This window comes from Lipotes vexillifer, unplaced genomic scaffold (genome assembly GCF_000442215.2).
Source record: "Lipotes vexillifer unplaced genomic scaffold, Lipotes_vexillifer_v1.1 scaffold213, whole genome shotgun sequence".
Classification (NCBI taxonomy): Eukaryota; Metazoa; Chordata; class Mammalia; order Artiodactyla; family Lipotidae; genus Lipotes; species Lipotes vexillifer.
Window position 1 is genome coordinate 7377668 of NW_006780610.1, and position 11532 is coordinate 7389199.

Consider the following 11532-nt stretch of genomic DNA (forward strand, 5'->3'; position numbering starts at 1 on the left):
CCGTTGTGGAGCACAGGCTCCGGACGCGCAGGCTCAGCGGCCATGGCTCACGGGCCCAGCCGCTCCGTGGCATGTGGGATCTTCCCAGACCGGGGCACGAACCCGTGTCCCCTGCATCGGCAGGCAGACTCTCAACCACTGCGCCACCAGGGAAGCCCTGGGGAGCTTTTTGATATAGGCAGAGAAGGGATGGACAGGGGGTGGGGGACTACTCAGAGTTGGTCCCCTTTGCACACCTGATCGCTGTAGGCTTTAGTTCTGGGGTTGACATGTTATCTCAAGTGCAGAGTGAATATCTGAATCTCCAGGGGCTGAGCTGGGGAGGGGGCAGATGCTGAAGAATGTTGACCATGCCCTTGGGATAACTTTGGGGACAGGTCACAAGAGAAGGTGCTGAGGTCCCACCAAGAGCACAGCTGCCTCCTGGCTGTGTGACCTACAATAAATCACTTAAACCATCGTGAACCCCAATTTTATTATCGATCAAGTAGGTATAATAACTACCGGTCAAGGTTGTTGAACATACATAAGGACCAAATGAAATGATTATTCAAGACCCGCTATGAACCAGGCACTATTCTAGGCATTGAGGACACAGCAATGAACAAAACACACAAAAATTTCTGTCTTCGTGGAGCTTACGTTGCAACGTAGGATGACAAAAATCACTAAGAAAATTATATGTACACTAGAAAGTTAAGGATAAAGTGGGTAGGGGTTAGGGAGAGCTGGGGTTAGGGAGAGCTGGGGTTGGAGGTATAGTTTTAAGTGGAGTGGTCAGAGAAGGCCTGCCGTAGGAAGTGGTGTTCTCACAAAGGCTTCAAGGAGAAAAGGGAGCAAAGTCATGAAGATATCTGGGAAAGAGCCTTCTAGGGAACTGGCAGGCTGAAGCGGGCATGCCTCGTGTATTGTTGGAATATGAGGGGGGCCCATTTGGCTAGAGAAGAGTGACTGAGGCCGAAGATGGGGTCAGAGAGATCACAGAGAGAGGGCCAGTTGGTCTGGGCAGGCCCTTTTAAAGACTTTGGCTTTTACTATAGGAGAGTTGGGTTGCCCCTGAAGAGTTTTGAGGAGAGATGTAATTTGGTCTAACTTGTGTTTTAACAAGATCCTTCTGGATCTCTTGTTGAGGACAGATTAGATGGGGGCAAGTGTGGAAGATGGAAGGCCATGGCAACAAGGGGAGAAGTGTTGGCGATTTGGACCAGAGATGCAGATGTAGAAACTGCATCGGGGATAAATTTGGAAGGGTTTACTGATAGATCGTGTGTGGGTGTGAGAGAAAGAAAGGGGTCAATGATGCTGATTTAAGTAAAGAACTTGTAAGGCCCTCAGCCCAGGGCTTGGCACGTAGGAAGTGCTGGTCACAGTTGTTACCGCTGCTGGTTCCAGTAAGAGTGGGGCTGAGCCACCCGGCAGGGGGTTCTGGGGTTGGACAGATAAACCAAGCCATGTAACCAGAGACAGGATGAAGCCCTTGGCAATCAGCAGAATGCTGTGGAGCATAGGGGTACTCAGACCCAAAGGAGGTTGATGGATTCAGAGGAATAGCCTTTGGAATTGTGGAGTTCTGGCTCTGGGGCCCTTTGTATGCTATTTGGCCAAGTCCTGATGAGCTATGGACTGGACTTAGTGTTGGGATCAAAACCCAGTTCAATCCATCAGACCATCCCCCAGTGACCTCCCAGACTGCTCACAGTAGGTCAGCCGGTGTAGGTTGGGCTCGGCTAGGATGGTGGGCTCTGCTCCTCGTGTTCTCATCCTCCCAGGACCAGCCATGTCTTCTCCCAATGATGGCAGAGATTCAAGTGGGCAAGCCTAATCTGGCAGGCACTTTTCAAGTCTTTGGACATGTCAAGGCCTCCACAATGACCAAACCCAAAGTCAAGGGGTGAGGAAATATACTCCACCTCTTTAACAGGAAGGACTACAGTCACATTTCATTGCAACAGCTGTGGTAACAGCGAGGGTGACAGCTTGGGGCCCTAATGCAATGTAACACACCTGGCCAGGGCTGGTCCAGAAATTGGCCAGGACTGGATCGGGAGGGGAGCAGAGCTGCAGAGGGCGGGCTGCGGGGCCTCGCATGTGGACACTCACTACCAGTTTGCAGGGAGATCACCCCAGAGAGCCAGCCTTGATAGCAGCTCTTTCTCCGTGTTTGAGACCCTGTTGCGCTTGAGCGCTACCCTTAGTATATCTCTGCCCAGAGGGACTTCTGGCTTTGACTCACCATGGAATGTCCCAAGCTAAGAGAGGGATCATTCTAGAGGGACCCATCCCCAGTCCCACATGACAACTAAGCCTGATTTTCCTTTCACCTCTTCTCTAGTCAAGAAGCAAATTGAGTTGAAGTCTCGAGGCGTGAAGCTGATGCCCAGCAAAGATAACAGCCAGAAGACGTCTGTGTGTAAGTGTCCGCCGGGCCAGGCCTCTCGCTCGAGGCCAGAACCGCTGGCGCTGTGACCGCGGGGAAGCCAGATGATGCTGCGCTGATGTCCCTTCAGCCCGGCTTCCCTCCGCCCGGGTCTGCGCGCGCACACACTAACCTGGTGCCCAGTGAGCAGCCCCGGGGCCTGCCCTTTGTCTTCTCGTGTTCCTCCTCCCATTCCCCTCCTGCCTCTTCTTTCTCCCTCACTTCCCATTCTAACTGCAGTCCAGGGAGTCATTACCGCTACATTTCTTTCTTTCTTTTTCCTTTTGAATCACTTCCACCTGCTAAGACAATCCTTTTTCTGGCTCGTCTAGGAGTCAGTAAACTCCAGCTGGGATTTTGGAGGCTTCAAGTCCCTGATTCCAGCTCCCAAGGCAAGATTGGGGGAAGGGGAGAGAGGGGAATGCCTAGAACCTTCCACCAGGGTCCATCGACCCGGCTGGGTAAAACGTGGACTAGAAGGGGGCGGGGGGGTCCTGCTTCTTGAGCTGATGGGGGAGTGCCGGGGGCTCCCTGCTTGGACATGGGGCAGATTCTGTCCGTGGAAACGTGTTCCTGCCATTGATGTTTGAAAGATCGAAAGGAGAATGTCCAATGCTGGGCAATTGTCTGGAATGTCACTCCAGAAGCACCTGATCAGAGCCTGTGCTAAGGGGCTTTTGAGCTAGAGCATAGGAAGGATTTCCCAAAGGTTCTGGGCCACTCCAGGAGGCTGGACTTGAAAGCAGAGCAGATTTTTCCAAGAAACGCTCTGTTTTCATTCTGGAGGTGGCGGCAGGGAGCCTCCCTTGGTCCCCCAAACACCTGGCCTTCTGGTCTACCTTCTGCCTCCCTTTGCCCTCTGCTTCTCACGCCCTTCTCTGTCTCCTTCCACTCGTCCTCCCTCTTTCCACTTTCCTCTCCTTCCTCCTCCCTCACCCTATCTGCTTCCCCCTCTTTTTCTCTCTGTCTCTGCTCCCTGCTGAACCTCTCCTTTCCTCTTTCACCTCCACGTGCTCCCTTCTGCTGAGGTGCTGGAAGTAATTGCTGGAGAGAGGCCATGAGTGGGTCCCCAGCTCCGTGCTTGGGTGGCAGGGAGCAGCGGGGGGAGAGGCAGTTTGGTCCGAAGGCCCTGACGAAACTGAGCCCGGCTGTGGGTTTTCTCTGGTCTTTCAAGTCCTCCAATTGGAGACAGGTACCACTCCTATCTCTGGGGACCATTGTCTGGTCACCCTGCCATAAGCGGCCTGGATGGCAGAGGGCAGCCAGGAGGCCCTGCTTCTGTGCTTGACTAGGGAGCCAAAGGAAGGAGCAGAGGGTTAGGTCAAGAGTCTGCAGGGAAGGCTCAAGACATGGCCCGGGCACCCCCAGGCTCTTTCTTTCTGCAGCCACAGGAAACTAGAGGAGCCGAGGCAGGCACGATTCAACTTCAGAGTCTGCCCTGGGGCCACAGGCAAACTTTAAGGAAACTGCTCTGACTTGGGAGAGCACATTTTTATCCCAGTTGTGTCCTTAGGTAACTGTGTTACCCCAGGCCCTAACACCTCGGTTTCCCCATCTGTAGAATGGGGATGCAAAACCTTATCCTCCCTTTCTCCTTTGGATCTGAGATGGGCCTTCGTGACCTAGGACTGCAGGAGGTCCATGAACTCTCTAGAAAATCACATGTGATGTTGTGGGTGCATTTTGGGGTGGAAGGGAAGGGTCTATGGTTTTCATTAGTTCTCAGAGGTACCAAAAACTCCCTCAGGAAGATGAAGAAACCCTATTTTAATAAAAAAAATTCAAAACCTCTTTGAAAAAATATACATTTCTCTACAACAAGGTACTGGTCTCCTTTCTGAGATTCCTTCAGGGAGGAAGGGGTGTGTGACTCAAGCTGCCTCGGAGGCAGGTCACCAAATGTCTGCAGGGGTCTGGCCCATTGTGTTCTGCCCAGATTCCCTGTGGACAGATGTCCTGAACTTGAGGGGAGGAGTGGGCCACACTTACGTCTCCTGGATCCTACTTGCTGCCTTTACCAGTCTGTGGGCACCATGGGCCCCCGGCCATTGGTTCTGACCACCCATGTGTCTGTGGCTCCCTTCACTTTGGGTAGGAGGCATTGTCTTTCTGAGTGTGTTGCGGCTTCTTCCTAACCGTAGGGACTGGGGCAAGGATCACCTTCCGGTCTCTTCCCTCTGCAGCCAAGAGCAGATTCATACTACCAGCACAAGCGGCTGGTCTTGAATAGGCAGGGGAGGCTGGAACTCAGGAAAGAAAGGGGAAAAGCCTTTTGCCTCTGTAACTCTGACAGTAAACTGTTCACTGGGATTTGAGTTTGCTTGTTTCCGGGGAGCCTTGAAGGCTCATATGGGGATGCCTTCACCTGTTCGGTCCTCCCAGGAAGAGAGGGCACTGCGGGGGGTATGAGCTACTCACCGCTGGGCTTGCAACTTCCTGGATGGCGCCTGAGCCTCATTTCGGGCTGGCTGATTAAAGGGGACGCAGCAAGGTTTGCCATACATGTCAGGGGCTGCGGTTTGGTGGATGGGCTTCGCCACGGCCTCGGCGCTCCCGTCCAGCCACATCCTCATCGGTCTGCCTTCCTCTATGCTACGCTGAGCAGTGTCAGCTCTGAACGAGAAGGGGAGAGAAGGAGGCAAGAATCTGCTGTGCATTCTTAACACGCTGCAAGGTGGTGTGTGGTTCCCATGTGGTGGTCAGCAGGGCCTTTGGATGGGGGTGGTCGGTGCACAGGGTTGAGTAGGCAGGGCCTAAAGAAGGTGGGCGCTTAGCTCAGAAACCCTCAGTAGGGATGGATCACTGTGAGGCTGGCTTGCCAACAGATGGACCCGCAGGTACAGCTCAGGGGTCCTCTCTCCCTCCTGCCCATGGGGATCCTGGAAGCCCCAGTTTTCTCTTTCCTCCCCGCTGCTCGCAAAACACCGAGGCCCCAGGAGGCAGGGGCTTGCTCTGCTTTTGGAGATGGCGCTTCTGTCTTATTAGCCGAGCCTGAAGGGTCCTGGACTCGGGGAATGTTGACGTAGCTTAGTTGAGGATGTGAAAGTTTCAGAAATAGAGGTTTGGCAAGGAAGGGGATGGGAGTAGGGGACGAGCGTCCAGTGGGAGCGACTGGCTTGAGCCTGGCACTGTGGAATGTTGGAGAAAAGGAGGCTGCCCAAGAGGCCTTGTACTCGTCACCACACAACCAAGAGGGTAACCGGTCTCTGGCTTGAGCACTCAGTCTGTCCAAATGCCCAGGTTCCCTTGGCCAGCCACACCCGGGGCTCCCTGGAGATTTGGGCAGGTTTCTAACAGTAGAAATGAGCTTCAAACTCAGGTCTGAAATGAGACTAAATGAGTCCGAAATGGGATTCCCCACTGCTGCACTTCCATCAACTCACTGCATCCTCACAGGTCCCTGGGCCAAGAAGTGCCCTGCCTCCTCTCCCCATGCCCTGCTCTTCCACAAGCCCTGATGACTCTTTCTTTGCCACGTCCATTCCCGTCACTTCACGTCTGTCCCCACTACCAGGCTCTTGTTGTCCTTTACCTGAATGAACACAAAACTTTCTAACTCATTTCACAGTAACTGGCCTCCCTCTGAGCAATCCAGATCTTACAGTGCCCTTCCCCACTCAGGACTCTTCCCATCGTCTTTAGGATCAGACTCGAGCCCCTTCAAAGTCTGACCTCTGAAACTTCACCTTCACTCCTCCGTGGCACTCATACCCTCCCTCCTGTTCTGGCGCACCGAACAACTTACAGTTCGGTTTCCGTGTCTCCACCTTGCTCCCCGGGCCCATCTGTCTGCCTGAAATGCCATTTCTCTGTTATCATGTATCTAAATCCCACTATCTCAGTAGATCCATGTCAAATGCTGCCTCCTCCAGGCAGCCTTTCATGCTTCTCTCAGCAATATGAGATGGGTCCTCTCTCTGAACCTCCCTGTAGCTGTATCTTTCATCACCTCCCCGTTGGGTTCTGTAGTTTCTTTCCATAGTTCATGTAACTCCTTGAGGACAGTGGAGTGGTCATATCTTATACCTGACATTGGCATTTCCCACTGTATCCGAAAGGGTCTTGTATACAGTAGGTGTTCAATTAATGCCTGTTGTGTACCATGTGCAGGAATGAGTGGGTGAGTGGGTGAGTGATTGAGTGATGGAGCACGTTGCTCATATTGTGGGACATTGACTGAGTGAGAGGGAAATGGACCAACTCAGGGAACGTTGCTCCGGACTCCCCGTCATCCCTGGTCTAGAGGTGGTTGTCGGGATTGTGGGGTTGGTGAGGGCTTGAGTGGAACTCTGGCTCCTGGTCATTGCCAAGGCCAAGACTCCAGAGGTGCGAGGGAGTTCTAGCCTCACAGCATCTCAAGAACAATGAACTGCAGGGGCGGGAGGGTTTCCACCTTCTCCACTGGAGACGGGAGAAAACTGACTTTGTGTGTATCCGCCGCCCTTTGACCAAGCTTCTCCTTTAACCTAGAGGACCGTGCACGTGGCTTTTAAAAACAGGACTCTGGTGTTGGCGAATGTGAGGGCATCACAGCACCTGCCAGAACTACCGCAGGTGCTACCTCGGTGCCCTCGGCCAGCGGCATGGGCGGGGGATGCTCTGGTTACCACTTACTCTGCATTGAGAACTGTCCGGTGGGAAGAGGTTTCTCAGCAGAAATATCCGTGTTTGAGCTCAAGTCCCTGCTTTGAACTTCAGACTGCAGCTTTCTCTTACATTCTTTACCGTTTCTGACCACACATCCACCTTTTATTTAACTTTCTTTGAGTCATTTCTCCATTGGGGGCTGAGGTTGGGGGGCTCATCTCATCTAGAGCCACCATCAGCAGATTGGAAGGGTGGGGAGGTCACCGGGGGCTATGGACTGCCCACCTCTGGCCGCTGGTGCGGGATAAGGGAACGAACGGGATGGTTGTTGGTTTGGGGTGCCTCTGAGCCCACACGCTCTTGATGAATTTCACTTGGACTTTGCTCCCAAAGGAATTTGTCAAAAGCAGCTCCCCATCTGCACACTCGGGAAACCCGAGCCCAGTAGACCCCAGCAACCCCACAGACCCCAGCAGAGCAGGGCCTCTTTCTGTCTCTGCGTCCACCTCCCACCCTGCGACACTGCCCCGACTGGTTTCTTCCTGTGATTATCCATCTCTGTATGTGCTGTTTTTTTGCCTTGTAGTAACTCAGGTTGGTGTGTCCCAAGGGCATAATATGTGTCCAGACCCTGGCATACCTGAAAGGGGCAAAAGACTAGGCTCAGATTTCAGGTAAGATCTGTTTGGGAATGTTCTTATTACAAGAAGGGTGCGGTGGCCTGGTTGGGGGGAAGACAGGGACTGGCCTTCCTGGAGGTAGAGTGGAGAGGACCGTGTGGGTACAGAATCACTTCCTGGAGAAGAGCTTTGGCCTTTAACATTCTCTCTTGGTCCAGTCCTGGGACTAGTACCCACACCTTAAGGGGGAAGGGAGGGCTGTAGACTGCCAGTGTCACCCAGCAGACCTATACCCAGGGTACAAAGGGCTGCCATCATCAGGAATGACGTGCCAGCAGGCAGCTCACACCTCCGATAGTCTAGGACACCCGAGGTCCCCGAGACAGTGCATTTTGTAAAGTTTCTAACTATCAAGGCATCTTCTCATAATCCTCCACTTTCATGAAAGTTTACGGGTATCATCCACCCACTCTTAGCTGTCCCAATTGTCCTAATACTTATCTCAGAGGATTGCTGTTTCACACACAAAGTCACCTTTTAACTCAATCCTAAAACCATTAAACGGTCCAAAAAAGAAGATGAAGAGCAGGTGTTCCTTCCAATGGAGGTTTTAAGTGATAAACGGTGGAGCGGAGATTAAGGGCCAGAGGAGAAATAAAGTTCGGCATGGTGCTTCTTTGTGGACCTAGGAAGGACTCAGGGGGGACCTGGCAGGCCCAGGGGTGGAACTCACAGATACACCTTGTCTCCCAGGTTAGGATCCAGCGTCCAGTTCACCTGCAACGAGGGCTATGACCTGCAAGGGTCCAAGCGGATCACCTGTATGAAAGTCAGCGACATGTTTGCAGCCTGGAGTGACCACAGGCCGGTCTGCCGAGGTGAGGGTGCCCCTGGAAAGGGAGGCTGGCCAGCAAGCTGGGCTGGGCATGGAGGACGGAGCCCAGCTCCTGATGCCTGAGTCCAGGCTCTCATCCAGACTGGCTCACCTCATTCTCGCTGCTCCCCACACCTCAGATTCTGCACCCATTTACTAATGAACCCAACACGTTTATTTAGCACCTCCTCTGTATCCAGGCCTATGGAGGAGCAGGAGATAGCAGAGATAACAGATAACAGAGATGGGGAAGAGAGGCACGGTCCCTGCCCTGCCTGCACCTGACAGTCTAGTCAGGGAGTCACACATGAGCAGGTTTCTGGCCCACTGCACCAAGATATTACAGCTGCACCTAGATGGGAAGGGAAGTCACTTTGTATCATGTCACCTTGAATCCTTCCATTATAGCACACAGACAGCCCAAACCCTCCATCTCAATGCCCTTGTGTCTTTCCACATACTCAGCAATAAACAGACCTGTCACTTCTGAAAGAATGCTCTGAGCTATGCAGGAGTAACAGGGACCATGACCTCAAAAGGCCTCTCTGTGGGATTCCTCTAACCTCACACCTGGACATCTTATTCTCGGGGGCCCTGCCATCCCAGGTTTCACAAGAACCAAGGCTGGGCTGGCCAAGTCCCCATCCCCCAAATAATCTTAAAATATGAGACCTGAGTGTATTTTTTCTTTGGGACAGGACAGCAGCTGCTTCTATGGTAGAGAAGCCCCTGGCCTCATCTCGCAGGGCACCACTAGACAGCTTTTCATGTCCTACACTGCATTCATCTCTCTTTTTCCAGTGTTTGCACACATGACCGGGACTCAAGAGTTCTTGGTACAGAAGTAAGGAATCACTCTAGAGTTTGTAAACAAAGACAGCAGTTGCCCTTTTGAGTGACCCTTTGGAAGAGAAAGTGTGCTGCCCACTAAAGTTACATTCTAGATCCTTCCAGTTTAAGAAGGAGATTCTTTGTCTCTCTCCAGGCACATGCATCAAGATAAAATTCATGCAGAGTAAGATGCGTCCAGGGTAAATAACTTAGATCACTGCTGCACTGAGGAAGGGGCAAGTTGGAGCTGAGACCCACTCCCTTTTTTTACTGTGTTGATAAGCGCTCTGGAAGAGGGTCATGAAAATCTCTCTCAAATAAGCCTTAGATTAATTCATTCTCACTCAACTTTGAGGTGGCCATGATCCACAATTAATAATGTGCTTTGCATCCCCACTGATTTTAGTTATATTATTTCAGAGATTCCACTTAACTAATATTTTTCTAAAAAATCAAACAAAAGGGCTTCCCTGGTGGCGCAGTGGTTGAGAGTCCGCCTGCCGATGCAGGGGACACGGGTTTGTGCCCCGGTCCGGGAAGATCCCACATGCTGCGGAGTGGCTGGGCCCGTGAGCCATGGCCACTGAGCCTGCGCATCCGGAGCCTGTGCTCCGCAACGGGAGAGGCCACAACAGTGAGAGGCCCGCGTACCGCAAAAAAATAAATAAATAAAAAATCAAACGAAAGAAGAATCTTGGGTATTACTCTCAGCTTTGCCACCAGCTGGCCATGGGTAATTTGGCAAAGCCCCTATCTTCCCTGGGCTTATTTTCTTACTGGTAAATGTAGATCATGGCTCCTACCCTACCCATCTTGTGTTAATGTGAGGGTCAAACGGAGTTGTCGATATGGAAAGTGCTGGACAAGAAAGCAAACATCCTTGTGCTAGAATATAAGCTCTATAGGGCAAGGACGTCTGTTTTGTTCACTGCCTTGAATAGGGCCAGGCACATAATAGGTGCTCAATAGCACGTGTTGAATGGATGATTTAATAAGTGAATAATTGAATAGCGCAACACTCCATTTCTGGGGAACCAAGACACCAGCTGAGTAGACAGGCACAGAATTATCAAGTCTGAGGAGCAAGGCTCCCTTTGCCTGTCTGTCATTTCAAAATTCCTTTGAGGAGCCAGAACAAGGATGCCTTCAGGAGGTGGTGGGATCTGATCTCTCCGCAAGACCTTTTCATTGGAGGCAGGTTGTTCTCTTAGTAATGGTGGTTGTTTACATGAATAAGCCCAGGGTGGGGAAGGGCTGGTGTTTCAGAAGAAAGTTCACAGTCAAGTGATGTGCTCGTCTTTTTCTCCAGACATGTTGTGTGCCCCAGCCAAGTCCCTCCAATGATTTTGACCCACTGGACTCTTCATTCTCTGCCACACTATTGACTAAGCATCGGGCCAAGCTTTTTCACATCCATTTTCATCCCATCCTCTGCCCCTGGGAAGTGGAGGGGAAATCACGGAAAACAGAGCCAGACAGAATTGAGTACAAATCCAACCGTTACCACTTTTTAGCCGGGTGTCTTTTCACCTCTGTGAATCTCTTTTCTTCTGATGAAAGGCAGTGATTATAGAGCACTGCTTTATGACATTACTGCGAGAACTAGAGGAGACAGTGGACATGAAAGGCCTCATTTAGAAGTGACCCCAGCGTATCTGTGAGGCTCATGTGCAGCGTGTTTAGGTTAAACTAAACAACTAAGGCCTGTCGGAATATAGCTTCCCCGCGCCTCAGAGCGCACCCTCAGCCTCTAGTGGCCCCAGATCTCTTAGAAGCCTGTTTCCTCACTGTCCTGTCCAATCCTGTTGCAATCACACACCTTGGGAGGCCCACAGACTTTGATCTAGAGACCAACTCTACCTCCTGCTGGCTTGCTGGCCCTGGGCGGCTTCTTCCTCTTTTTCAGCCACAGGGCCCTCATTTGTGAACTGGGAAAACAAAACCTCCAGTGCCTAGGGATTGCCGAATTGAAACAAGCCATTTTATAGAAAGTGACCAGCACTAGCTGTGGTTGAGAGGGGGCTCTAGGGCAGGTTCACCTTCCTGCCACTCTCTCCCTCTTTTTCCCTCTCCCAAGGTCATTGTGAGGGAGGAAGAGAAAAGCAAAGGTTGCTGGGTTTGGACTTGGATGATCTGTCCTGCACTTCCCTGAAGGCCAGGGGCTGAGTTAGATATTAAATTCAAGCGGCGGGGCGGCGGGGGGG

The 11532-nt window shown here is 52.0% G+C and overlaps 1 protein-coding gene across 1 annotated transcript in view; it reads left to right on the forward strand.

The window, feature by feature from the left end:
• CSMD2 (CUB and Sushi multiple domains 2) overlaps nt 1-11532 on the forward strand; it is a 621436-nt gene that overhangs the window by 280525 nt on the left and 329379 nt on the right. Inside the window, exons 7-9 of the mRNA XM_007453867.1 lie at nt 2333-2410; nt 7590-7677; nt 8377-8501. Of these exons, the coding sequence (XP_007453929.1) occupies nt 2333-2410; nt 7590-7677; nt 8377-8501 (291 nt within the window). The remainder of the gene's footprint in view (nt 1-2332; nt 2411-7589; nt 7678-8376; nt 8502-11532) is intronic.